The sequence below is a fragment of the Felis catus genome, chromosome C2, assembly GCF_018350175.1.
Source record: "Felis catus isolate Fca126 chromosome C2, F.catus_Fca126_mat1.0, whole genome shotgun sequence".
NCBI lineage: Eukaryota > Metazoa > Chordata > Mammalia > Carnivora > Felidae > Felis > Felis catus.
The window spans coordinates 1754164-1781982 of NC_058376.1; the positions used below are offsets into that span (position 1 = coordinate 1754164).

At 62.7% G+C, this 27819-nt stretch overlaps 1 protein-coding gene across 3 annotated transcripts; it reads left to right on the forward strand.

The window, feature by feature from the left end:
- The first annotated feature begins 1642 nt into the window (after positions 1–1642).
- On the forward strand, positions 1643–27362 carry ITGB2 (integrin subunit beta 2). Of its 3 annotated transcripts, none has more exons than XM_011285804.4 (16): positions 1643–1855; positions 10243–10303; positions 10595–10683; positions 14445–14625; positions 15592–15762; positions 16333–16574; positions 17687–17842; positions 18254–18349; positions 20531–20620; positions 21424–21564; positions 23144–23331; positions 23423–23667; positions 23954–24173; positions 24369–24574; positions 26550–26716; positions 26875–27362. In XM_011285804.4, exons 2-16 carry the CDS (start codon positions 10246–10248, stop codon positions 26935–26937), a joined length of 2313 nt encoding a protein of 770 aa, XP_011284106.2. In that variant the 5' UTR covers positions 1643–1855; positions 10243–10245; the 3' UTR covers positions 26938–27362. The 3 variants fall into 3 exon arrangements, with proteins under 3 accessions (XP_011284106.2, XP_044892437.1, XP_044892438.1); XM_045036502.1 differs by lacking the exon at positions 1643–1855 and adding an exon at positions 5599–5714; XM_045036503.1 differs by lacking the exon at positions 1643–1855 and adding an exon at positions 5933–6030.
- The last annotated feature ends 457 nt before the right edge of the window (positions 27363–27819 follow it).

Consider the following 27819-nt stretch of genomic DNA (forward strand, 5'->3'; position numbering starts at 1 on the left):
GTGGCTCGTCGGTTAAGCATCCAACTCTTGGTTTCAGTTCAGGTCATGATCTCAAGGTTCGTGGGTTCGAGCCCCACCTCTGGCTCTGCGCTGCTGGTGTGGAGCCTGCTTGGGCTTCTCTCCTTCTCTGCCTCTCTCTCTGCCCCTCCCCTGCTATCTCTCTCTCTCTCTCAAAATTAAAAAGAAAATGTTGAGATTTCCTTTGTGGCTTAATACACGATGTGTTTGTCAATTAAGGAGAAGGGCTTCCATTCCCCAAATCCTCCGTAGGCCTGACTTGCATTTCTGTTTCATGTGTTCATTTCTGAGACAGGTGTGTTCAAGATGTTCGCTGCGTCTGCTAATGTGTCTGTCAGTTTCATTCTATGTATTTCGCAGCTATTTTGTTCAGCACAGGAAGACCTGTGACTGCTTTCTGCGTGCACTACAAACTCCGTGCCCCCATCGTTCCTTAAGCACTGAATGCTTTTGGCCTTGAGTTGTATCTTTTGAGACCATTAAAAAAGATTTTTTTTGACACTTATTTAGTTTTGAGAGACAGAGAGAGACAGAACGTGAGCGGAGGAGGGGCAGAGAGAGAGGGAGACACAGAATCGGAAGCAGTTCCAGGGCTCAAAGTCACCGAGCGTGAGATCACGACTTGAGCCGAAGTTGGACACGCAGACTGAGCCTCCCCAGTGCCCCTTAAGAAGGCTTTTGGATGGCTCTCAGATATGACATGAAATATTTCTTATCAAACTGTCCATTGACGAGTGTGAGAAGCGGCAGTGGCCCCCCCGATCTCCCGTTCCGGTCCCGTAGGATTTTTGTTTCAGATCGTCGATACTTTCACCACTGTTTATGAAACCAATAGTTACGTAGGCTTCATCATTTCTGCGAATTTCCTTGCTCACTTCTGTGGGCTCACCGCGTACCCCTGCCGGGTTTATTCGACGGAGAGCGTCTTCTGCGCAGAGCGTAGGGAGCTAGGTGTCGGAGTCCTGGCTCATCTGAACATGCCTGGTTTCGTTTCTTTGGGGACCTAATCCGTTCGTGTCTCCTCTCCTCCCCGCCGTCCCCCCTCCCAGCCCCCCACCTCGTGGCATTTTCTTGCCCTCTGTTCTGTCCTTCGAGGGCGTCAGAAGCCTCCTGAGGGCACGCAGCGGCCTCTCGCCCGGCCGGTCGGGACCCGGAGCCCCTGGCGCTGGCACGTGCCCCTCTCTGTCCACGGGCCGCCGCTCCTGGGCTCTGGGGCTCCGATGGGCGTGGGCATCGGCACCACGTGTCTCCGTCTTCCAGCCTCCGTGCGGACACTGGTCCTGCACTGCCCACCGGCTCACTCTCACCCTGTCATTCTGCTCCTCGGTCCCTGTCGTGATTTTTATTTCCGTGACCGAGGTCTGGGTCCCCGGCACCTCTCCCTCTCGCCTCTCCTGTGAGTACAGTCTGCGGGCCGGGCCCCTGCCCCTGGGTGCGAGCCCGAGGTCCTCCGTCCCTGCAGGGCACGGCCACGGCCTTGCCCAGGGGCGGGCCCTCGGGGCCACCACACCGGTCCGCGGCGTGCTCCCCCTCTCGCTGCCCCTCTCCGGCGGTGCGTGCGCAGGGCAGGGCGAGTGGGCTTGGGCCGGCTTCCTGGGACACCCCCACAGGGAGCCCGTGCAGAGCTCGAGGGCTGGGGTCTGATGGGCCACCTGTGGTGCAATCAGCCACTTGCAACTACTTCCTCCAAAGCAGTGGGAACAGGAAGCGCTGTGCCCTCACCGCCGTCGGGGCTCGCGGGCCGACTTTGCCGCGCGACAGCCCAGCCCGGTAAAGAGCGGAGCCCCCTCCCTGCCCAGCCGGGACACCCCACCGAGGTCGCCAGGGCATCAGCGAGGTGAGGGGACGGGGGACAGGGGTCGCTTTCCTAAAGGGGGACCGGTTGGGCCCCGCGGCTCGTCCCCGGGGAGCGGCCCAGCCCTGCGGGGGGGCCCTGGTCCCCGCCACCCACCCTGGGCTCGTCCACTCCAGCCAGGGCGAGCGCTGTGCCCCCCGTGGTCAGAGCCACAGAGAGGCGGGGACGGCTGTAACTGGGGACAGGACCCAGGCGGGAGGACGGGGCACAGCTCCGGGCCTCGGTCGGTCGCTGGGTCTAGGGGCTCTCGATAAACCACACGCACTTCCTGAGCCCCCGACACGGGGGCTGCGAGGCCGTGGAGCCTGGAGGAGGCTAGGGGCAGGCGAGACACCCCCCTGGAGGGGCTGGGCCGCGGGAGCGCTGGTGGGCCTCCGCTCGCCTCCCTTTTCCTGCCCGAGACCCTCCTCCCCACGCCTCTGAGGCTGGCTGTGGTGGTCTCTCCTCCCGCGGTGTGTGCGGTGAGTGTGGGCGAGAGCGGGGGTGCCTGTGGAAGGGTGAGAGGGTGCACACGTGTGTGCGTGTGTGAGAGCATTGTGTGAGCAAATGTGTGTGTTTATATAAGTATTTGAGTGTGAGGCGTGTATGTGTTGCACGTGAGGTATGTGAGAGTGTGTTGTGTGTCAGGTGTGTGGAGGTGTGGGGGATGTGGGTGCGCGTTGTGTGTATACTTGTGTGTGAGTGCATATGTGTACGGGCGTGTGTAGGTATGTGAGTGTGTGCAGGTGTGCGTTGTGTGTGTACTTGTGTGTGAGTGTGCGTGTGTGTATGAAGGTGTGTATGGGTGTGGGGGTGCATGTAGGTGTGCGTTGTGTGTACCTGTGTGTGAGTATGCGTGTGTGTCTGGGCATGTGTAGGTGTGCATGGTGTGTACTTATGTGTGAGTGTGCAGTGTGTATGGGGGTGTGTAGGTGGTGTGTGTGTGTGTGTGTAGGTGTGCATTACGTGTGTACTTGTGTGTGTGTGCACGTATGTATGGGTGTGGGGGTGCATGTAGGTGTGCATTGTGTGTGTGCTTGTGTGTGAGTGTGCCTGTGTGTATGGGCGTGTGTGGGTGTATAGGTGTGCATTGTGTGTGTGCTTGCGTGTGAGTGTGCCTGTGTGTATGGGCGTGTGTGAGTGTATAGGTGTGCATTGTGTGTGTGCTTGCGTGTGAGTGTGCATGTGTGTATGAGTGTGTAGGTGTGTGTGGACGTGGGGGTGCGTGGGGGTGTGCACCATGTGTGTGCTTGTAAGCGTGCATGTGTGTAGGTGTGCATGGGTGCGGGAGGGTGTAGGTGTGTGTAGGTGTGCATGTGGTACGTGTGCATTTTCCTGCTGAGGGGTCCACCGCTTCTCTCGGACCGTCAGAGGTCTGCGAGCTCGGGCCGAATGCTGTGAAGGTGTCGTGTGACAGCTGAGTCTTGGGGGACAGACATAGGTGTGTGACTGAACCTCCCACAGCCAGGCTCCTGGGGGCCTCTCCGGAGGCCTCCTGGGAGTGGGGGGCCTGAAGCCGCGTCTGGACCCCGGGGTCCCCCTGGATCCCGGCCGACACCGCCCTTCGGTCCCCTGGTCTCACCTCGTCCTGGCTCCCGTCCTCTTCCCCCAACCCAGGGCTGGGGTCCTGCTCTGCCGTCCCCGGCTGGGCTCCCCTCCTTTGGGGGCACCTGGGACCCCGAGTGGGCGAGGAGGAGGGGCAGCCAGGGGCGGGGTGGGAGGCGGAGGGACCCCAGGTTCTGGTGGCAACAGCCGAGCCCACACCTCAGTGCTACATCCCAGGCAGGCACAGGGTCTCCCTCTGTGGGCACCTGATGTCCAGGTGACTGAGGGTTGTGCTGACTCCAGTGGCCCATGTGGGGTTTCTGTGAGGTTAGGGATCAGCTCTGCCGGGGAGAGGACCGGGTGGGAGGGCTGGCGGGGGCGGCTCAGGATGCGAGGCAGTAGAGTAAAGCATTTCCCGAAGGCTCAGCCTCTGGCCTCTGTAGAAACCTGGGTGGGGCTCCCTGCCCTACAGTCGTGGCCGTGGCCGTGGCCGTGGCCGGCCTGCCCTGTGCGGCAGCAGGAGGCCCAGGGCAAATTACGGTCATCACCTGGGGGTTTCACGAGAGACGGGAACACTGACCACGGGCCTTGCAGACTGTTCCGAGGATGCCGCCTGCTCTCCGGGGATGGGAGGGACCCGTGTGCACCCCGGAGGAGGCCCCCCACCCGTGACAAGGGCCACCGGTGGTTCAGACTCCAACTGACTCCACAATCGAGTGTATAATTCAAACCCCACTTCCCGGGGGGGGTCAGGGAGCCAGCAGAGCCCGGCTTCTGCGTGAGCCCCCGGCCCGGGTCCCCGGCGCGGCACAGACGGACTGAAACGTGGCCCGTTGGGATATGTCCACTTTTTCTCTTTTCCACGAACCTTGAGTTGCCCTGAACGGGCGCTTGCCCACTCTCGCCGCTGTGCGGGGCCCACGGGGTGGCCTTCACGGGCCGTTGTCCAGCTGCACAGGTGGACGGGAAGCCCGGCTCTTTGGGTCGGCTACTTGGCTGCTAGCCAGCCGCACGTTGTCAAATGTTTGTCAGCCGGCTGTGACGACTGCCCACCACCTTTCTCGGGACATTTGCCTCTTTATCACTGACTTTTTAAGTTTATTTATCTTGAGAGAGAGAGGGAGAGAGAGAAAATCCCACGTGGGCTCCACATGGTCAGTTCAGAACCCGACGCGGGGCCCGATCTCATGAACCGTGAGATCATGACCCGTTTTGAGTCTGTCTTCTTGGTATTTCCTTCCTGAGTTTTATGCTCAGAAGGTTTCCTGACTCAGAGATACACTCTTCTGGTTCTGTTAGCATTTTATGTCCCCAAATTCCACGGAGTTTACGCAGCCTCTGGTGTGAAGGAGGCCCCTTCCTGGGGAACCCCCACTTCTGCTCATCCCCTTTGAGGGCTGGGGTGCAACCCACTCCCTGTCTCTGACTCAGCCCCGGGCCACGGGCCAGGATCACCCCGCCCCCCCAGCAGCACCACTGCCATCTTGACTCTTCTTCCCCAAGCTGCTTGGCGATCATCATACCAAGGTCGTTGCCTTTTCCCAGGAAGCAGGTCCGATCTGTCGATTTTCGCTTTTTTGTTCGCTTTTCCCATTCGTGACTTCTGCCCTCGTCTGCGTATTTCCCGCCTCCCTTACCAAAGCTTTCCTGCTCTTTCCCCCACCTCTGCGTTTCCGTCCCCGTACGTGCACCTGTCCTCACCTGCAACCAAAGCACGTCGGGCAACTGTTTTCACGTCGCATCCTGCACAGAGGGTTTTCACCGCACAGAGGTGGAATTGCACAGAGGATGTTGTCTGCAAATATCATTTTGACTTCCTCTCTGACCTGAGAGGTGTTTAGCACATTGTTTTAAAATTTCTTTTTTTAATGTCTTTTTATTTATTTATTTTTGATGTTTATTTATTTTTGAGAGAAAGAGAGAGAGAGAGAGAGAGAGCACAAGAGCAGGGGAGGGGCAGAGACAGAGGGGGACACAGAATCCGAAGCAGGCTGCAGGCTCTGAGCTGTCAGCACAGAGCTCGACGCAGGGCTGGAACCCACGAACCATGAGATCGCGTCCTGAGCCAGAGTCGGACGCTCAACCGACAGCCATCAAGGTGCCCAAAGTTTTATTTATTTAAGTAATCTCTGCAGCCAGCGTGGGGCTGGAACTCATGACCCTGAGGTCAAGAGTCGCATGCTCTCCTGACTGAGCCAGCCAGGCGCCCCTGAGCTCTTTAAAATGTCTAGTTGATACGTGGGAGGGTGTCTCGTCTTCTTCCACATGCTGAGAAACTGGCCCTTGCAACGTGTGCCGTCAGACTTCGTGGGATGAGGTGGGCAACGGTCGACGTGCCTCGCGGACACTTTTGTAGGGCTGGGGGTCCAGGGAGCATACGGGCCCTGCGTCCTCTGGCCTCACTGCCCTTTCTGTGCCCTGGGTCTGTCCGGAGCCTCCGTGCTCAGCAGGTGGTGGCTCCAGCCGCCCCCGCAGAAGCCAGCTTCTGTCCATTCTGTGTTTTTATAGAACGCAGAAGTGACTCCATATCCACACTCTGCCTTTTGGTTTAAAAAGGCTGGTGCCTGTTTCAGATCCCTGGTAGACATGGGCTTTTTCATCATGAAACAGCTTTGAGTCCGCAGGCTCTGGGGGTGAGTACCGCGTGGGGGCGGGGGGGGGGGGGCTGCCTCCCATCTTTGAACTTCCTCGCCAGAGCCTTCCCCCTCGCCCGCCCTCCATCACCTGATTCGGGCCCGTAAACCCAGCTCGGTGGGTTTTCTGACCCCACAGGCCTGAGCCGTTCTGATGGCCAGTGAGCCCTGGGGACCTGGAGTGGCCTAACGTGAGGGTTTGCACTTTTGCAAAACCTCCGTCTTTTGATGTGATGTGGGCCGGGAGGGAACGGTCAAGAAAGAATTCTTAAGACGTTTTCTGTGCAAGAAGGTGGTTTTATTAAAGCACGGGCACAGGGGCGTCTGGGTGGCGCAGTCGGTTAAGCGTCCGACTTCAGCCAGGTCACGATCTCGCGGTCCGGGAGTTCGAGCCCCGCGTCGGGCTCTGGGCTGATGGCTCAGAGCCTGGAGCCTGTTTCCGATTCTGTGTCTCCCTCTCTCTCTGCCCCTCCCCCGTTCATGCTCTGTCTCTCTCTGTCCCAAAAATAAATAAACGTTGAAAAAAGAAAAAAAAAAAAAAGCACGGGCACAGGACCGTGGGCAGAAAGAGGGGTACTGGGGGCGTCAGGAACAATTGGTTATATACTTTGAAGTTGGGTGGGTAGAGATAGAGGAAGTTTCCGAAGGGATTTTCTTCTTCATTTTTTAAGTGCTTATTTATTTTTGAGAGAGAAACAGTGTGCGAGTAGGAGAGGGGCAGGGAGAGAGGGAGACACAGAATCCGAAGCAGGCTCCAGGTTCCAGGCTGTCAGCACAGAGCCCGACGGGGGGCTCGAACCCACGGACCGTGAGATCATGACCTGAGCCGAAGTCGGGACGCTCAACCGACCGAGCCACACAGGCCCCCGCGTGCTTTTTTTGCCTTGTTTTCCGCCTCCTCTTTGACGGGAAACCTGATCTGACACCAGCTTACTGTCCTGAGTCAGACACCGTGCACTCCCTCGGCATGCTGCCCGAAGTTTTTTTCTTTCGAATGCTTCCGCTTTTTCTTGTCTTTTACCAAATACGGGTTATGTTTGTGTGTGAGAGACTGGGGAGGAATGTATCGTGTTGTTCTTCTGATGCCCCCTGCCCTCTCACCTGGCGGTGAAGGGCTTTACTCTTGCCAAAGGAGACCCCGGTCAGCTGCGTCCACTGAGTGCCTCGGGGCCCGGGTCTCTGGGTCTGGGGGGGCCGACCCTGCCCGTGACTCGGGAGTCACCACTTCCTGCAGTTCGGACCCAGGCGGTGCCAGCAGCCTCCTCGAGGGCAGAGTCCTCACGGCCGTGGAGGGCCTGGGGTAGTTCAAGCTGCCTAGACTTCGGGTTTTGCACCGGAGGGGCCGCGCTCGGGTCCGGGTCCGGGGAGGCGAGGCCTGGGGGCTGCTGGAGCAGGGTGCCCGCGCCTCAGGACTCCTGGCTGGGCCCTGGAGCCCGGGGTCCCCCTCCTTGCCCTGCTCAGCCGGGGCCTCCCACTTGCCCTCCGGCTCCCGAGCCAGGGTCCTTACGAGTCGGGTGCCCGTGGGTGCCGGGTGCTGGGGTGCACCGGAGTGCTCTCCAAGCCTGCCCCCACCCAGAGCTGCGGTCTCACAGGAAGCCGAGGCAGTGTGCCAGGGCGGCCATCGGGGCTCGGGCACCCACACCCTGTGCCGTAGCGGGATCCGGGCTGCAGGACTGCGCTCAGAGGGGGCCCGGTCTGTGTGGCTCCAGGATGCTGGTCTCAGGCGAGGCCTGGCCTCCAGGGCCAGTCCTGCCTGCCGGGCAGGTGCACCGCAGCCCCGCCCCCTGAGGCCCAGGGAGGAGGGGGCTCCACCCGCCGCCACCCGCCCCCACCCGCCCGAGGCTGAGAGGAGGGCTGGCCGCAGTCCAGAGCCACCCTGTGTCGGGGCACCCCCCCGCCCCCACCCCACCAGGCTGGGGGACACGCGGGTCCTCCGTGGCCGCCCCCATCTCCTGCAGGCCAGGATCGCGTGGAGAGAGGGCAGCCACGGCCCCCACCCGGCTTCCTGTGGTCAATGTCAGGACATCACAGCCTGTGGGCCGTCTTACCGTAATCAAGGCTCCCTCCCTCTCTGTGGGAGGAGTGTGTGGGGAAAACGGGAACCCAGGTTCACATCCCGCCGCTGCTCGGGTCTCCGTTTCCCACGCGAGGACCCCAGGAGCTGTCGTGCTGGTTGTCGTGAATGTTTGGGGTCCAGTCTGTGGCCACAGGAGAGCACGTGCCCCTTTCCCGGGGCTGTGGCACAGGCTTGCCCTGCGGGAGCGCAGGCATGGTTGGGCGCTTGGGGAGGGCCTCCACCCTCCGCTTGGAGCGGCCTCTTTAGGGGGCCGCTACCCGCAGGCCGAATGTGCCTCGGGCGGTGGCCAGGTCAGCCCGGGCTGGTCTGCACCGGCGGTCAGCTGTGGAATTTTGGAGGGGCCAGATGGAAACTGGGACCGGCCTCGCCTGAGCCCCACGCACCCACAGTGGGAGACAAGGGGCTTTCTTTCGTGAACGGGCTTGGCCGGAGTGAACTGAAAACTGCCGCCCGGGCCCATGTGGCCACTGCTATGACCCAGGAAGCCACAGTGCCACGTGGCTTCTGCAATTTGACCCTGAACAGGAAGGATGGAGTGTTCTGTTTTGACATTTCTGGGTCCTGATCATAATATTGGTGGGGACCAGGGAGCAGGGGCACCTCCAAAAAGATGGGAACTTGAGACTGGACGGGGCTAATACGCACAGGAACCCCGCCACGGGAGCAGGGGAGCCCCGGCTGGTTCTCCTTCACCCAGAGCCTCTGGGTGCAGAGACACGGGTTACAGGGGTGCAAACGGGGGCCCACCTACAGGCCGCATCTGAGCCCAGCAGGCAAGACAGGGACCATGGGCCCTGGGTCAGGGCCTCTGCTGGCCCCAAGGTCACCCTCCTGGCCGGCCACCACCAGGCAGTGTCGGGGGCAGGGAGCCCCAGGGCCTCAGAGGCCTGCCCTCGGGAGACGAGCTGGCCTTCACGTGACGTTCTGGGTGGGGAGTATTGGTCTTTTCATGTTTATTCATTTTTGAGAGACAGAGCGTGAGCCGGGGAGGGGCAGAGAGAGAAGGAGACACAGAATCCGAGGCAGGCTCTGGGCACTGAACCGTCAGCACAGAGCCCGACGCGGGGCTCGAACTCACTCACAGACTGTGAGATCACGACCGGAGCCGAAGTCGGCCGCCCGACCGACTGAGCCATCCAGGCGCCCCTGGATATTTGCTTCCGGTAGAATGCGACCCCCTTCTTGCCTGCTACCTCCCGATTCCTGGCTCCCCTACACCTTGTTTGCCTTCTTGGTCTGATGGAAAGACCACACCAGCTGAGGATTTCTGAGACCTGGGGGCATCGGTGCTTTGGGCCCAGCCGGGATCCGGCAGCCCCCAACCCGGGGCGCCTTCAGGGGAGGGTGGCATCCCGGCGAGGGAGGTGTTGCCCATCGGGCGGTGGGTTAGAAGGCGCCGGGTCCGCCTTGAGGAACCAGAACGAGAACCTGGACACCCGTCCTCAGCCTCGCCCCAACGACCTTGCATCTGGGAACGTCAGGTGCTGGGTGTTTAAGGACGGCAGGTGTGCGTCAGGAAACACGGAACGCTGGCGGCCTAGGGCTGTGGCCTCGGACAAGGCAGCAGTGGGCTCCGTAGCACCCACTTCCCCTCCCGCAGGGGTGTCTGAGCAGGGCGGCTGGCTAGGCTGGCTCCCGGCAGGTGCTCCCATCATACTGGTTCTGCAGCTGCCAGGAGGCCCCGGGCCAGCCCAGGCTCTGCTCTGAGATCGGCACTCAGTTCACGGAGGACTCGGGCACACGACGGCCGCAGCCCCCATCCACGGGCGCAGCCTCACACACGCAGTGTGCAGTGTGCGTGTGTGTGTGATGTGTGCAGCGGGGGGGGGGGGGGTGTCCCGGGTGTGCGCCTGCGTGCACACGTGTCCCTGGAGGGAGGCCCATTCCCTGCTCCTCCCTGGAGGCTGGTGGGCTCAGCAGTGAGCCCCATGCCGCTCAGGCCTCCTTTCCTGCTGCCAGCACAGCCCGCCTTGGGTGCTCAGCAGGCGCGGCCCTTGTCAGCCTCTCCCGGGGGCTGGCCACCCCGGGGCAGCAGGCACGGGGCCCTCGGGCGCCGCGTCTGTGGGCCAGCCAGCCGGAGAGTCTGTAGAGTCTGGGGTCTGAGGCCCCGTCACTGAGACCTCTTCCCTCCCCAGGACATGCTGCCCCAGCACTTCCCGCTCCTCACCCTGGTGGGTCTGCTCGCCCTCTGGTCCGGTGAGTTCCGCACAGGCAGGGCCATGCGGTCCGTGCTGGGGGGCCGAGTTCCAGCCTTGGAGGGGCGGCGCCCCTGGGAACAAGTCCCAGGAACGGGCCTCGGTCTCCCCGCACTCCCCCTCCCGCGAAGCCTGGTTTCCTCCCACGCCTCCTGGTGCTCCGGCTGCCCCTCCTCCCCCACCCACCCCCTGACCCGCACCCATCTCCGCCGCCCCGAGTGCCCGTGGCTCCGTGTGGGGTTGGCCAGCGCAGGCCGCCGCCGCTCACGGAGCCGCCTCATCTTGCCCCCAGCCCTCGGCCAGAAGTGTACCAAGTTCAAGGTCAGCAACTGCCGGGACTGCGTGGAGTCGGGCCCCGGCTGTGCCTGGTGCCAGAAGCTGGTAAGAGCCGCCTTAGGCTGCGCCCGCCGAGGGCCCCCACGCCTGGCCTGCCCTTCCCGCCTTCCCACCCCGCCGCCGGGCGCCCTCTCTCTGCCTCTGGAGCTGCTGGCACCCAGGGGCGCCCGCCCCTCTGTTTCCTGGGGGACGTGGGGGGGGGGCAGGTGCAGCCCAGGGGCACGGGACTGTCAGAGGGACGGGCAGACTCGGCCCCACCCCGGGGCAGCCCCAGGGGAGGCGGACCCCTGCTCTGTGCCCCCTGCCCGGGCACGAGCCCTGACCACAGACCACAGACCACGAGGAGACACACAGGGAAGTGGACACAGCTTTCAGGGGAGAAGTTGTGGGCGGTTCTGTGTCGGGACCTTAACTCCTCCGCTGCGTTTTTTCGGTTTTATGTTTTACCCATAACAAGACCTCCAGGGCACAGTCCCTAAATTGACAGTTCCTGTCCCAGGCCCACCCTCCTCCTAGAGAGAACCCCTCCCTTGAGGGACCCTCAGCTCCTGACCACATCCTCCTCCCCTGGGACGCCCCCAGCTCCTGACCATGCCCTCCCGCCCTGGGGGACCCCCGGATCCTGACCGTGCCCTCCCGCCCTGGGGGACCCCTAGACTCTGACCATGCCCTCCCGCCCTGGGGGACCCCTAGACTCTGACCATGCCCTCCCGCCCTGGGGGACCCCCGGATCCTGACCATGCCCTCCCGCCCTGGGGGACCCCTGGATCTTGACCGTGCCTTCCCGCCCTGGGGGACCCCCGGATCCTGACCGTGCCCTCCTGCCCTGGGGGACCCCTAGACTCTGACCATGCCCTCCCGTCCTGGGGGACCCCTAGACTCTGACCATGCCCTCCCGCCCTGGGGGACCCCCAGATCCTGACCATGCACTCCCACCCTGGGGGACCCCCAGATCCTGACCGTGCCTTCCTGCCCCGGGGGACCCCCTGATCCTGACCGTGCCCTCCCACCCCGGGGGACCCCTAGACTCTGACCATGCCCTCCCGCCCTGGGGGACCCCTAGACTCTGACCATGCCCTCCCGCCCTGGGGGACCCCTAGACTCTGACCATGCCCTCCCGCCCTGGGGGACCCCTAGACTCTGACCATGCCCTCCCGCCCTGGGGGACCCCCGGATCCTGACCGTGCCTTCCCGCCCCAGGGGACCCCCTGATCCTGACCGTGCCCTCCTGCCCTGGGGGACCCCTAGACTCTGACCATGCCCTCCCGCCCCAGGGGACCCCCGGATCCTGACCGTGCCCTCCTGCCCTGGGGGACCCCTAGACTCTGACCATGCCCTCCCGTCCTGGGGGACCCCTAGACTCTGACCATGCCCTCCCGCCCTGGGGGACCCCCAGATCCTGACCATGCACTCCCGCCCTGGGGGACCCCCGGATCCTGACCGTGCCTTCCCGCCCCGGGGGACCCCCTGATCCTGACCGTGCCCTCCCACCCCGGGGGACCCCTAGACTCTGACCATGCCCTCCCGCCCCAGGGGACCCCCTGATCCTGACCGTGCCCTCCCACCCCGGGGGACCCCTAGACTCTGACCATGCCCTCCCGTCCTGGGGGACCCCTAGACTCTGACCATGCCCTCCCGCCCTGGGGGACCCCCAGATCCTGACCATGCACTCCCGCCCTGGGGGACCCCCGGATCCTGACCGTGCCTTCCCGCCCCGGGGGACCCCCTGATCCTGACCGTGCCCTCCCACCCCGGGGGACCCCTAGACTCTGACCATGCCCTCCCGCCCTGGGGGACCCCCGGATCCTGACCGTGCCCTCCCGCCCTGGAGGACCCTTAATTCTTCATACTTCAAGGGTCCTTAACCACGATGCATCCCCCTAGAGAACCACAAAACACTTTTCCAAGGCTCCACACTGCCCGTGGCACCTCATCACCCCTGCACGCTCTACACAAAGTTTGTCAGTTGTTCCAATAATGCCTTCGATGGCATCTCCCTCTGTCTGTGTGGTGACCCAGGGTCACGCTCTGCACGTAGGCGTTCTGTCCCCCTAGTCGCCTCCAATCCAGGGCGCCCCTCGCTCTGCGTCATCACGTCATTGACATTTCTCCGGAGTTCAGGGGAGCAGGTGTGTGCAAGCCCTCAGCGTGAGCTTGCCCGGCCTCCCCTCCGATTGGGCCCAGAGCGTGCATTTTGGCCGGAGCCCTGCCCGGGACTCGTGCCGTCACTGTGTGTCCCAACACTGGTGATGCCAGTGTGGACCGCCCAGCCGAGGGGGCGACTGCCCGGCAGCGTCTCTGCCATGATATCATTATTCACTCCTTGTGGTTAGTAAGTAATTGCGGGGAGATGCGCTGAGGCCAGGAAACATTCCGCTCCCCGTCAGGCTTACACCCGCTCGGGTTGGCACCCGTAGGTGATTCGGGCACGAATCACTTATCACTTGGAGGGCTGCCAGGTGGTGGCGTCCACTTCACGGACTCCCGCAACGGCTCCTGCAGTCTCTTCTCTCTCATCAGTGTGGACCCCGTAGATTTTTATTTTATTCAATAGCTTTACAATCTATCGCCGTCATTCTGAGGTTCAAATGGTTTCACATTTGGCCACTGGGACCCTCCCGGGCCACTGGGCCTCTCCCCCCACCCCCTTGGCCTGTGCCCTCATCGCTTTTTTTGAGCACTTTCTTACTCCAGAACAACCCGCCGCACTCTCCTGGCCCCAAGGGGGGATCAGACATTGCTCTGAAGGTCCTGGTTCCCTTTCTCGAGAAGCCTGCCTCCGGATAGCTGCAGTACGTGTCCTCCTTTTCTCAACCCTACGAGGCGGGGGCAGCGGCTTCAGAGTTGCCAGCCCGCACCCCGGCCACCAGCAGCCTACAGAGAAGCGGGGTGTGGTGGGGTCTCTCTGCTCGGATGCGGCACGGCCACGGCCCGGGGGTGAAACCTCTGCCAGCCGGTTGGATTTCTCCCTTCCCTTTCGTGGGCTCGTTCCGTTCCTTGGGGATACAGCTGGCCTCGCTTCCTTCCACGGGGATCACGTTTGGGACTCTGCCTGTTCCTGTGGATTTCGCTTTATGTCTCAAGTACTTCACGCACCGACAGAGCTCCAAAGGGACCGACGGGCAGCCCAGGAAGCGCCAGCCCTCGTGGCCCCTCCGTGGCCCCTCCGTGGCCCCGGCTGTACCGGGCCGGCCTCCCGCGTGGCCGCCTTACCCTTCCTGAGCCTCCTTCTGTGAAAGGAGCAGAGAGCCGCACACGTGTCTTTAGCGTGTCCTCCCTTGGTGCCACGGAACGCGGGCCCTTCTCCTGCCCCGTGCTGTCAGAACCCAGGGGTCTTCGTGGGGTCATGAGGACACTGCCCTGGACCCGGGGCTCCCCGGGTGCCACGTGCCTTTTCTCAGGGCAGACCCTCCGATGAAGGCTGCTGAAGGGCGTGGACACCCCTGGCCGGGTGCTCCCGGCTCTGGGGCTGCTGAGGGACCCCGCCATGGGCCAGCCTGGGGCTGGAGACATCGGTCCTTCCTTCATCTCTGCTGCCGGAGGCAGTGGAGGGCAGACGGCTGGTTCCCAGACCGGGGGGACGTAGGAGCCCCACGGAGAGGCCACTGGAAGGCAGGTGTCCCCGGCTGCCCAGCCTCCCGCCCACCCCACCCCCACAAGGACACCTGTCTTGAATCCCAGGTGGGAATAAGGCGGGTCAGCCTCCTCCAGTGACCCCGAGGGCCAGTCTCATGCAGCACCCACGGTGTGGCCCCCACATTTTCTCCACCCTCCTCTTGACTCCTGACCCCCGATCCCACCCCCAGAACTTCACTGGGCTGGGGGAGCCAGACTCCGTTCGCTGCGACACCCGGGAGCAGCTGCTATTGAAGGGATGTGCAGCTGACGACATCATAGACCCCAGGAGCCTGGCCGAGACCTACTACGACCAGGAGGGCGTCCAGAAGCAGCTATCCCCACAGAAAGTGACACTCCACCTGAGACCAGGTAGGCGTGGCCTCGGCCACAGACGAGTAGCATGTGTGTCGGTTGCTCTGGGTGCCAGGGCCGACCGATGGCACAGGCGTCCATGTGCCAGGTCAGACAGCAAGGTGGGCAGGAATCCAAGGACGGTTGGAAACCCCAAGGATGGAGTCTGAGCACCCCCGTGGCCCCATTCCCTCTGCCTGCAGGAGGGCGCCCCCACACCCACCACCTGTGGCTATGTGCCTCTGCTCTGCATCCTTTCCAAAAGGGAGAGGCAACCATCTGGGAAACACTCTTCTGTCCCGCTCTCAGAATGCCAGGTGCTCTTGGCAGAGCAAAGGCTCTGATAAGTCCTGTAGCCAAGGAACTCGAGTGACTGTTTAAATCAGTGTTGCTCAAACTGACTTGACCGCAGAACCCTGTCAGTGTCCTTTGGGAAGGTGGCTGTGGTGGAAGGAGGAGGACCATGCAGTGGACAGGCCAGGCCAGGACGGGGTGGAGTCTGTCCCTCAGCCTCACCTCTGTGATGGCAGTCCTGCAGGGAGCTGGGGGCTGGAAGCGGGACAGAGAGACAACTCAGTCACGCCGTCCCTGATCTTTGGTGATTTATTGAGCATCTGCTATGTGACGGGGCGCCCTAGGTCTGGGACAAATAAGCCAGCAATCACATGAGAACGTGTTGTGACTCGGACAGGGGCCAGGGGGGACGTGATCGGGAAGGGGGCCTGCACCGGGATGGCTGGGTTTGCCCCATGCTGGGGGCGCAGAGCGTGGCTTGCAGGGACAGCCAGGTAGACGTGCATCTCGACAGCGCCTGATGAACGAGCGCTCAGCGGTGTGCGTGTGTCCGAATGCTCCATCTAGCTGGGCGCCCTGTGACTCGTCCACGGGCCACAGAGAAGGGGGCAATAGTGAACATTTCGGGACCTGTGGGGGGCAGGTCAGCGCCCCTGAGATGCCTTCTCTCTGCCCCGTCCCTACCGACAGGTCAGGCGGCTGCCTTCAACGTGACCTTCCGGCGGGCCAAGGGCTACCCCATCGACCTGTACTACCTGATGGACCTCTCCTACTCCATGCTGGACGACCTCATCAACGTCAAGAAGCTGGGGGGTGATCTGCTCCGGGCTCTCAACGAAATCACCGAGTCGGGCCGCATCGGTGAGGCTCCCCCCTCAGTCCTGGCCGGCCCTTGCTGCCCCGGGCTGCTGCCAGGCAGGGCACTGGGGGGGGCTTGCCAGGGCCCCACGCAGGCCACCCCGGGGGCCACCCCGGGCGCTGTCAACGCCATCCGGCCCTCCACCTCCTCTCCTTCCTTCTCCTTTGTTTTCTGATATGTTCAAAAAACAAAACCTCTACCGTGCTACTCATTAAAAAACGAAAAGTCAGCAGAGTAGGCCGGCCGCACAGCAGTCACGCCGGCAAAGACAGAAGCCGGCAAACCGGCAGCGTCCTGACCTGCACCGACTCACTTGCCACGTGCGAGTCTCGGGCACACACGTGCGTAAGGCAAAGGAGAGGCCTGACTCCCCCGTCTGCCTCCTCCCGAGCCGTGTGCAGGGACGCACGGGCACACCCTCCGTCCGTGCACATGCGCTCACACACCGTGCGTGCACGTGCTCACACTCGTACACGATCACACTCGTGCACACGTGCCCTGCTGCGCAGCAGGAAAATAGAGGCTCCAGGGCGGGCTTCCTGCCCACCCCACTCGTCCCGCCCACCCCTCAGGCTTCGGGTCCTTCGTGGACAAGACGGTGCTCCCCTTCGTGAACACGCACCCCGAGAAGCTGAAGAACCCGTGCCCCAACAAAGAGAAGGAGTGCCAGGCGCCGTTCGCCTTCAGGCACGTGCTGAAGCTCACCAACAACTCCCACCAGTTCCAGACCGAGGTGGGGAAGCAGCTCATTTCCGGAAACCTGGACGCCCCCGAGGGCGGTCTGGACGCCATGATGCAGGTCGCCGCTTGCCCGGTGAGGCCCCGCCCAGCCCGGGTCCCCACACCCCTCCCAGGGGAGGCCCCTTCCAGCCCGGGTCCCCAGACCAACCCCAAAGGGAGACCCCGGTCCCCAGACCCTCACCAAGGGAGGCCCCGCCCAGCCCGTGTCCCCAGAGCCCACCCAAGGGGAGTTCCCGCCCAGCCCTGGTCCCCAGAACCCCCCAAGGGGAGGCCCCGCCCAGCCCCGGTCCCCAGACCCACCAAGGTGAGGCCCCGCCCAGCCCTGGTCCCCAGAACCCTCCAAGGGGAGGCCCCGTCCAGCCCCGGTTCCCAGACTCCACCCAAGGGGAGGCCCCGCCCAGATCCCCAGACCCCACCCAAAGGGAGGCCCCGCCCAGACCCGGTCCCCAGACCTCCCAGGGGGAGGCCCCGCCCAGCCCTCGTTCCCAGACTCCACCCAAGGGGAAGCCCCGCCCCGGTCCCCAGACCCCACCCAAGGGGAGGCCCCGACCAGCCTTGCTCCCCAGAACGCCCCCAAACCCGGGGAGAGGGAGCATCCCCTGCCAGGCGTCCCCAGGCATGTGCGCTAAGTGGCCGTGTCTGCCGCCCCTGGCCCCAGCAGGCCTCCCCCTGCCCCCTGCTGACCCCGGCCTTCCCGCCTGCTGGTCATGATGTAAATGCACGACTCGACTCGGAGGATTCCAATCTCCCAGTGTCTTCTGCTGCACCCCAGACGCACATTTCCATTTCCGCGTGCTGTCCTGTGGACGACACGGGCCGCTAACGTCCCCGGGCTTGCCCTGTCCCTTTGCGTGTCCTCAGGTTCTGTCATCTTTTGTGTCTGCCACGTTTTTACATGGTAGTAAACATTTCCGTGAGTGTTTTCTTTCCTCCTGTGGGGTCTTTCCCAGTCCCTGGTCTGAACCCCCACCGCGTCCTGTGCGTGGGCGCGGCCATCGGGAGGTTGTCCCGCAGACACCTCAGGAGCAGGCCACGGTGCTAGAATCCGGCCTGGACACGGGGACCCCGAGCCCCGCGGCCGGTCCCGGCGGAGGTGCTGCGTGAGAGGGGCCGCCTGGCTCCAGCCCCCACGCTGCGCTCTGCCCACTGGGGAGACCGAGGCCGCTAACTCTGCTGTGTTCTCAGGAGGAAATCGGCTGGCGCAATGTCACTCGGCTGCTGGTGTTCGCCACGGACGACGGCTTCCACTTTGCGGGTGACGGGAAGCTGGGCGCCATCCTGACCCCCAATGACGGCCGCTGTCACCTAGAGGACAACATGTACAAAAGGAGCAATGAATTTGTACGTGGCCTTCTGGTCCTGGGAGGGAGTGGGCAGCACGGGGGCGGGGGGGGGGGGGGGGGGGGGGAGGGGGGGTTGGGAGGGAAGGCCCACCTGGGCTCCGCCCCAGGGGAGCAGGGAGGCAGCGCTAGGGGTCCAGGGAGCTGGCGCAAGGGGGCCACACCTCAGGTGGGGACAGCTCCTCGTGGGGCACGCCGCCCCTCAGCACGGAGAAGCTGGGCATCCTCTGGTCTGGAAAGGTCAGCACCTGTCACAGGAACTTGCCCTCACCTGCAGTGGATCGAACTTCGCCATGGAATCGTCCGGGGTTGGGAGGCTGGGCCTCTGGGCCCCAGGTGGGAGCGGCCAGATGGCCTGGTGGTGTGTCCTGACCCCCGGGACCGGCTGACCAGGCGTCTGTCTCCCCACCAGGACTACCCATCGGTGGGCCAGCTGGCTCACAAACTGGCTGAAAGTAACATCCAGCCCATCTTCGCCGTGACCAAGAGAATGGTGAAAACCTATGAGGTCGGTGGCATCGGGTCCTGAGCAGCAGGGCGGGCACGGGCATGTGAGTGGTGCTGGCACCCTGCGTCTCTACGGGCTGAGCTGCGCTTGGGCGGGCGACAGGCGACGGCAGGCGGGGGTGCCCACTCTGGGCTCTGTGCGGTTGGAGGAAGGAAGAAGGATGTTCTCTGTTGGTGAAATCCAGTCACCATGTTTCCATTTTTGCTACAACATAGAAAGTCTTTCTGCAGATCAGAGGCTTCCTTCTTGTTTTATGTCCCAATACGCTTGAGCGTGAGCGGTTCACGCGTTTATCAGGCACATATGGGCAAGTACAGGACCTCAGGCCGGCGGGATTTCACCAGGAAGCACCCCCGAATACTCTGCAGAGCCCTGGGCCCCCCGCCAGAGCTGCCCCGCCACTCAGAAGCCAACTCTCTCGCACACTGACACTTCCTTCTCTGCTTTGGGAACCCTGGGTCTGTCCTGATTTCACGGAATTACTGTTCTTGTTCCATTCTTCTAGAACATGGGGAACTTTCTGTTCCTGGGGCAGTTTCTCTTCCGTCCTTCCTGCCCTTGGTCCGGCACCGTGTCTGTTTTGCGTGTGCACACAGCCGGCTTGAGCCGGGTTGGCCTCCTCTCAGCTCTGCTGGGCTGGGAGAGCACCTGCCAGCCCCTCCCCCTCCGTGGGAGGCGTGGGGTGCTGGGGAGGGGGCGGCGCAGAGTCAGCAGCGCCTGCTGTCAGTTCTCCAGACTCCAAAGGAGGACAGGACCCTGCAGGGGACACAGAGGAGGGGGAGGGGCAGGTGTCTAGGAGCCGTCCTGGGGCGGGCGGGCAGTGGAAGCCTGCCCGACCACAGGGACAGTGGCTCAGCGCAGGGCCGATGGCCGGGGGCTTCGTAACAGAAGATTGCCCACGTGTGCTGGCTGCGTGAGCATGGGCACGTCGGGACCTGGAGGCCGTCCTACCAGACGCAGCAGGTCCCAGTAATTTGCTATTGGAGCAGGACGGTGTGGTGATGGAGTAGAAGCTGAAGCAGGAGATTTGAATCCCAAACCCACTAGCACGAACAGTGCCCTGGCAGATCTGAGCCTGTTTCCTGACCCCGACTCATGGGGCTCTGGGTGAGGGACATCGAGGTGACCCAGAGCCTGTGAGGAGAGCATTTGTGACACTGTCCTTGGTACACCCGCACCAGAGTGGAGGCAGGTCAGAGGACAGGAGCCCGGCTTCCCGGAGTCACGGTGGGGTCCCGCCCCGGGGGTGAAGGGGAGAGGGCAGCAGAGGCCAGAGGGCGTTGGTGGCCAGGCTGTGACAGTCCTTGTGGGCTCCGTGGAGGTGACTGGAATCTCTCCGGGGAGTTACGGGAGGGCGTTGGGTCAGAGAAGTGACTCAACCATCAGTTCTGTAAGTGAGCCATGACGCAATCTTCCGGGACAGGTAGTGTGAGGGGAAGGAGGGAACACAGAGCTGTCCGGGCGGTCCAGGTGCGCCACGCTGCCCACCTGCAGGTGCCATGGGACCAGCTGACCCTTGTCCTACTGGAGCCCATTATTACAGTCCTGCTTAACAGTCTTTTTTTTTTTTTTAATGTTTAAGTTCATTTATGTATTTTGAGAGAGAGAGAGAGAGCATGAGTAGGGGAGGGGCAGCGAGGGAGAGGATCCCAAGCAGGCTCCACGCTGTCAGTGCAGAGCCTAAAAAGGGGCCCGAACTCAGGAACCGCGAGATCATGACCTGAGCCGAAGTCGGACACTTAACCGACTGTGCCACCCAGGCGCCCCCACACAGTCGTTATTAAAATTAAGTTATATCAACACATTAAAATGCTCAGAACCGATCCCTTCCTGGTGGTTTTGGCACGTCCTACGACTCTGTGCCCTTGGTTGTTTGCACCTGATACAGCCGCATGGTGGGGGCACTCTCACGGCGGTAAGGCGCGCTGTTCCCAGCTCTGTGTTCAGTGACGTCACGAGCTTGAACTCGGCCGAGGAGGCGTGTTTACAGCGAGGAAATCGGCAAGTGCTCAGCTTCTGAGCCACTGACCACACGCTGTCTTAACTGAACGCGATAAGATATCTGGTGGGGGACTCTCTGGGCCATTTTATGAGCAAGAAGGAAACTGGGGTGTTACGGAACCATGGGCTTCCGTGGCCCCAGGGCTGCAGCTGTGACCGTGTGGTCTGTTTACCTAACAGAAACTCACCGAGGTCATCCCCAAGTCAGCGGTGGGGGAGCTGTCAGAGGATTCCAGCAACGTGGTGCAGCTCATTAAGAACGCCTACAATGTGAGTCCCCCTGGCACTCAGCCGGGGTCCCTGGGGCTGTCGCAGGCACCCCGCCCTCCCTGCTGCAGGTCAACAGAAGGGTGGGCCGGACAGAAGTGCCCTGCCCCCTGGGGCCACTGTCAGGCCTCCTGGGCAACGGGCAACGGGCAAGAGCCTGGCTCTTCCCGAAGGGCAGCCATGCCCTCCCTGGGGATGGAGCGGCTCGTCCCATGCCCGAACCTCGCCTCCCGGATACGGAGCCCCCTTGTAGGCCAAAGTTCCTGGTGGCGAGAGCACCTGATGAGGGTGTCGAGTTACAGCCCTGTCGAGGGGGTTCTGTGTGCTCCATGGACCCTTGCAGAGCCCCCAACCCCCAGAGCAGGACCTCCTGAGCACCAGCCACTGCCCAGTGTTTCTGTCTACACACCGATGGCACGGTCACCTGTCCCCGCTCACTCACTCTGACTCTGTTCCTCTCTCTCCCTCTCTGTCCCTGTCTGTCTCCCACTCCCTTAAATGGGTTTCCCAGCTCCTACCCTGTGCCAGGCACTGGGCACTCAGTGGTGGGCGGGACTGTCAAGTCCCCGTTCTCATGGCTGCGTCTGTCCCCATCTGTGCCCTCCTGGCCTCTCGCGGGGCCATGGCGTTGGTAACCTCGTTCGCACCTGCACGGGGCACAGGGCCTAGCGCCTCCCCAGCTCTCAGCGGGCATGTGGGGGAGGAGGGAGGGGTGAGAAATGGAGAGGCCTCAGAGCCATTGGCCAGGAAGGGCCCGGGGACAGCGGGAGGAAGCTCCCTAATCTGTAGCCGTTTTTTGCCGGCAGAAACTCTCCTCCAGGGTCTTTCTGGACCACAACACTGTCCCCAACACCCTGAGAGTCACCTATGACTCCTTCTGCAGTAATGGAGTATCACAGGTGGACCAGCCCAGAGGAGACTGTGACGGAGTCCAGATCAACGTCCCGGTGAGGCCCCATTCCGACTGTCGGGAAGGTTCTCTCCCAGGGACAGCTAGGAGTGCACCCAGGCACACGGGGCAAGCACAGGGACAAGCAGGGGGTATCACCCTCAGCACACTGCTCAACACAGGGCTCCCGGGTGCAGGAGGACAGAGGGGATGGCAGCGCCCCCTGGGGCAAGATGCTGGGCAGTGCGTCCAGCAAGGAGCAGCGTTCCTTTCCACACACCTCAAGTCTGGCCCGGTTTCCTGATTTGTGGATGTGTGTGTGTGTGCGTGTGTGTGCTGTGTGTATATGTGCGCGGTGTGTGTATATATGTGTGCTGTGTGCTGTGTGTTTTGCAAAGATACTAAAGCATGGGCAACACAGATGATTAAAGACATTGATATTTAAGTTATTTCCATAACGTTTTGAATTTATTATGACCATGAGAATTAAATTTTCCCTTTTTCTGGCTGTGAACTAATATTCAGCAAAATACTGCTTTTATTGCAGTTTTAAACGTGACATTGGAATTCCTTCAGCTATGTTACTCGCTAAATGTCGCACATAAATTTTTGCTGAAGTATCTGCCCTCACACTGGGTGGACCCACACAGGGATTTATTCAATCTTATGATTGGTGATTGCTTCTTATATATTTCTCCTGATATTTCTGCTCTACCTTCGTGGCCCCAGTGGCAATTCATTTAAGTTGGTCTGGGCCGTGCCTTGCTTTGGACAAGCCGGTGCCCCCCTGAGCTCTGTGCTGGCTGCCCGCGCAGGGAGGGTGGTGGGGCTTTGTGCTGTGGCACCCGGTTCCTGTGGGGCCTGTATTTGGGGTCAGAGCACAAGTCCATACCCAGGATCTAGGGCCTCCTGTGGGATTCTGGGATCCTGGCATACCAGACATAAGGAGAAAATATACGTCCTTTTAAGTCATGTAATCTCCTTATTAACACGTGTGTGATAAAAAAATTCTAGAGAGACCCCCCCCCCCAGCCCGAGTCCAAGCGGGAAGGGGGCGCGGGGCGGGGGGGGGGGGGGGGGGGGGGCAGGCAGGGCAGGCTGGGCGGGGCTCGGGTGAAAGGATGGGCGGGGCTCGGGTGAAGGGATGGGCGGGGCTCGGGTGAGGGGATGGGCGGGGCTCGGGTGAAGGGATGGGCGGGGCTCGGGTGAGGGGATGGGCGGGGCTCGGGTGAGGGGATGGGCGGGGCTAGGGTGAAGGGATGCGAGGAGGAGCTCGGGTTAAGGGATGGGCGCGGGGATCGGGACGGGCTGACTGGGCTCTGGTGGGCCTGCTGCCCCCACGTTCTGGCACCGCGGACGCCGGCTCTCCCGACGCCCTTCTCTCTTTTCTCATGTCAAGTCCCTAGTCCTGGAGAATCGCAAGGTGTCTCGTGTTCTTCCCTCTTCCGTCCTCTGGCTCCGGGGCCCCTGCAAGGGCCCCTACGAGGGCTGGTACTCTCCAGGCCTGGGACCACCCCTTGCCTACTCGGGCCTGGCCCCGGGACAAACCCCTACATCCAGGCGAGGGCGAGGACACGGGAGCGGGGTGGGAGCCTGCTGTCCCGGCCTTGCCTGAGCCCTGCTCTTCTCCACCGCAGATCACCTTCCAGGTGAAGGTCACGGCCACAGAGTGCATCCATGAGCAGTCCTTTGTCATCCGGGCCCTGGGCTTCACGGACACGGTGACCGTTCACGTCCTTCCCCAGTGCGAGTGCCATTGCAGGGACATGAGCCAGAACCGCGGCCTCTGTGGTGACAGGGGCTCCATGGAGTGCGGCATCTGCAGGTGAAGTGGTGCGGGCAGGTGTGGGGCAGGTGTGGCCCAGGGCCGCAGCTCTGGGAGAAGGGGGCCTGACCCGGGGCCCCTCCCGCTGCAGGTGCGACGCCGGCTACATCGGGAAGAACTGTGAATGCCAGACGCAGGGCCGGAGCAGTCAGGAGCTGGAGGGCAGCTGCCGGAGGGACAACAACTCCCTCATCTGCTCGGGGCTGGGGGACTGCCTGTGCGGGCAGTGCGTGTGCCACCAGAGCGACATCCCCAACAAGAGTATCTTCGGGCGCTTCTGCGAGTGCGACAACGTCAACTGCGAGCGCTATGATGGCCTGGTCTGCGGGGGCAAGGGTGAGCAGGGGTGAGGGAGAGCTGGGGTGAGGGGGAGCGGGGACGCGGACGGAGGGACGGGTGGACCCGGGTAGAGCCAGGTAAGCGGGGCCGAGGATGGGAGGGGGGAAAGGGGGAGGGGCGGACCCGGGGTGGGGGGGGACCCGGGTGAGCGGGGGGCGTGGACGGGAGGACCCAGTGAGCCCCATGCAGCCGCCTGGGGCTAGGCAGGTACGGACAAACAGGTGGACGGATGGACGGGTGCGGGCCGGATGGGCGGGGCCGAGTCTCGGCTGCTGTCCTGCAGAGCGGGGCACCTGTTCCTGCGGCAAGTGCTCCTGCAACCCGGGCTTCGAGGGCTCCGCGTGCCAGTGTGACAGGTCCACCCGGGGCTGCCTGAACCCCGACGGCTTTGAGTGCAACGGGCGCGGCCGCTGTGTCTGCAACGTGTGTGAGTGTGACACCGGCTACCAGCCGCCCCTGTGCCTGGAGTGCCTGGGCTGCCCGTCGCCCTGCGGCCGCTACTTGTGAGTGCCCCGCCCCGCCTGCACCCATGCCGCTCTCCGGCTCCCGGGTCCCCGCAGCTCTGCCCCCGGACTCCTCCGGGAGCCCCTTCCTCCTCCCGGAAGCCTTGGTCCGTGTCCCCCCCCCCCCCCGGGGGCCCTCCTGGCGCCTGAGTCCTCGTGCACCTGCGCTCAGCCCCACGCTCCCCTCCTCCGCAGGTTGTGCGCCCAGTGCCTGAAATTTGACCCGAGCCACTCGGGGAGTAACTGTACCTCGGTGTGCGGGAACGTGGGCCTGCTGAACAAGCCCCCGGAGAAGGGGCGCACGTGCAAGGAGCGGGACGTGGACGGCTGCTGGATCACCTACACGCTGCGGCAGCGGGTTGGCAGGGACAGCTATGACATTTACGTGGATGACAGCCGAGGTGAGACTTCCGGGGTGGCCACAACGTCTCCCCACTTAGAAGGCCGGCCTGGGGGGGCTGGCGAGTGTCCACAGCTGTGGTCCTCCTGGACCGGCCCCTCCCTGCCTCACCGGTGACACCTGAGAGGCGGTGCTCCGAGCCAGGGGACGGTTCTCAGGCTGGTTACCTCCTACTTGACAGCTGACTGGGGCTTGGAGCCGTGGGTCCCGAGAACTGGGCGAGGGACAGCTGTGTGAGGACCCCTGCGGGCTCTTGGAGATCCCCGCGCTGAGATCTCAGCCCTGGAGGGGGTCAGCTTTCTAAATGCCGCCTGCAGTCTGTCGCTGCAGCCCAGGGCCGTCCCTGGCCCAGTAACGGCTAAGGACACGAGGACGCCAATCCTGTTCTTGTGGGGTCTCACCTTCCAAGGGGATGGAGACACGCTGGGCCGACACCTGAAATGCCAGTACCCGAGACAGCGCGGGACTGTGGTCAGGGTCAAGAGGTGCAAAGACGGGAGGGGGGCGGTGCCCCAGAGGTCAGAGGTCAGAAGGTCTCTGGGAAGAGGACCCTTGCAGCTGAGACCGCAGGATGAAGGCAGCCACACAAAGCGAAGTGAAGGCTGGGGGGCCAGAGGCCCTTGGCGTTGGGTCTTTACGGGCCCCGGTGAGTCCCGGGAGGCATTTGGGTCTCTCTCCAAACATACCAAGAGGCTGTTGGCAGTTTTCAGAAGAGTGAGGGACAACTCTGAGCTGCATTTTCGGACGCGGACCCACAAAGGGCCTCTGCGTGATGCAGGCACCGAGGCGCTGACAAGGATAGGTGTGGAGGTGGCGGGGGCGTGGGGACAGAGCCTGCGCTTGAGTGGAGCATGGGGACGGGGTCGGGAGCAGCGGATGGTGTGTGGGGGTCGGGTCAGGTTTTAGGGGGCACCTTGGGTGACGGTGACAAAGCACATGTGGGTGTTGGGACTTGGGGACACCAATGCCCCTTGGGGTATGTTCTGGGGTGGCCCCCAGGGGCATTCAGGGCACACAGATGCTCAGCACCCCACTCCTTTCCTGCTCAGAGAGGTTGAGGGGACAGACAGAGGCTGGGGGGCCGAGGTTCTCAGGCGAATGCAGCAGGTGTGGGCAAGCCATCCGCCAGTGCCCAGGTGGGACTGAGACCCGCACCCAGCTCCCCTCCCCGCGGTGGGAACCCCAGAGGGGCAGGTGGGGCTCAGGCCCTCTGTGTGGCCTGGAGCTCACAGCCTGAGTCTGGGGCTGCGGGTTCCGGCCTGCCAGGGTGGACACCTCTCGCCAGGTTTCTTTGATGGGCAGATTTGGGTCACACGTGGTTTTGTGCACCCTTGGCCAAGTTGTTTAACCTCTGTAGGACGCCGAGGCCCGCTAGAAAGGTCAGGATGATGGAGCACATGAAAACACGGGCACCCAGGGTCAGGCAAATAAGGGCCCTGTTCCCAGGGTCAGGGACTGAGGCCTGACACACTGCAGCCCAGAGCCCTGGAGGAGGAGGGTGGGGGCCCCAGGACGCCACCATTGGTTTCCTCAGGAATGCTTTCACTAGGCGAGTCCTCCTCCCCAACCTCTGCTACCGGGTGTGTCGGGGGCCTCAGGCACCGCACCTGCCTAAGTACTGACTCAGTCTCAGTAGGTTCTGGTGACGGGGCCACCGGCTGTCCATGGTGGCAGCTGGCTCAGGAGGCTGGTGTCCTGTCCAGGCTGCCCTGGCTACTGGCGTCCTGGCCCCACTTTCTTCCCGTGTAAATGAGGGGCCTTTAAGTTTTGTCCGGAACCGCAGGGCCTGGTCTGTGCCCTGCCCTGCCCCTTCCCTGGCCGGGGCCTGGGGGTGCGGTTCACTCCCCCACCTGTTGCCTTGATGGTGAGCCCAGGGGTGGGAAAGCTGTGTCCCCCTAAGCACTGGACCGTGTCCTGGGGCAGGGCACACGTGGGGCCTGAGACACTCATGAGCGCGTACTTCTCCCTTGCCTCAGAGTGTGCGACGGGCCCCCAAGTTGCCCCCATCGTGGGGGGCATCGTGGCGGGGGTCGTACTCATCGGCATCCTCCTGCTGGGCATCTGGAAGGCTCTGACCCACGTGAGTGACCTCAGGGAGTACAGGCGATTTGAGAAGGAGAAGCTCAAGTCCCAGTGGAACAATGTGAGTGGCTGTCCTGGGGGTCAGGCCCCCCCCGCCCCTGTGACGTCTGCCCACCTGTCCCCGAAGCTCATCCTTAGAGCTGGGACTGTGGGAAGGCCACCCCCACTCTGGGCTCCTTCTTCTCCTGCACTGACGAGTCGCGTCGCTTTTCCCGCCAGGACAACCCCCTTTTCAAGAGCGCCACCACGACAGTCATGAACCCAAAGTTTGCTGAGAGTTAAGAGCACTTGGTGAAGACAATGGTGTCTGAACCGACCAGATGGGACCACCCCCGAATCACATCTCCTCCATCGGGTCCTCCACGGACACAGCTTACGATGCTTGAACATTTCACCCATTAACCAAAAATCCACTGTTTTTTTCTGCTCTCAGAACAATAGATATGGCCAGGTGACAACAGGGACCCATCAGAAGGAACAGCCTCCCCCTTCTGATGTGTCTGACCTTTTCGGTAGAGACTGGAAGAAGGAATTGCTTGGGTCTTTCAAGGTTAGATACGTTTTCCCGCATAAAAGAGTGGTGGGCTCATTAAAGGCAGCACAAAATTTATTTATACTTGAACTTCTCAGGGTATAAGGTTCCATCCCATTGAGTATACTGTTTTTCAGTCACGTGTGTAGAAACAATAAAACTTCAGAAGAGACTATCTGTGGGCTCTGTGCACACTTGGAGGATACGAGTCGACTGTGGGTCGTGCTGTGGGCGTCTGTTCTCTTTCCTCCTTCCTCACCTGCTGGCCTGTGTCCATGGCCTTCTCTGCCCCTGTCCCTGCCCCACCTCCTAAGCCTTCAGGGGCCGTGTGGGGAGCTGGGAGATGAGCGTCTCACCCCCCCCCCACCAGCTGTCTGCACCTGCTCCTGGGGGTGGGGCAGCGGAAGGCAAGCCGAGAGGAGCGTTTGTGTCTCGCGGGCTGGGCAGGGCTGACCTGGAAGTCCTGCCCGCCCAGCGCCACACGACCGAGTGAAACGGCCCGGTGTCGCGGGATCACTGTGCGTGTCGGTACCCAGCGGTGGTGCCCTGGACGCGCGAGTTCCCGCCAGTTGGCACAGGTCGGCAGGCTGGGTGTGGGCCAGGGTCGGAGCAGCGAAGGACACAGAGCTTAG

Excerpts from the sequence above, each read along its gene's own strand:
- ITGB2 (XM_011285804.4), top strand. The coding sequence starts at position 10,246 with ATGCTGCCCCAGCACTTCCCGCTCCTCACCCTGGTGGGTCTGCTCGCC. Across the intron at positions 10,684-14,444 it reads GTGCCTGGTGCCAGAAGCTG|AACTTCACTGGGCTGGGGGA; the intron begins GTAAGAGCCGCC and ends TCCCACCCCCAG. Across the intron at positions 24,174-24,368 it reads TCGCCCTGCGGCCGCTACTT|GTTGTGCGCCCAGTGCCTGA; the intron begins GTGAGTGCCCCG and ends CCTCCTCCGCAG.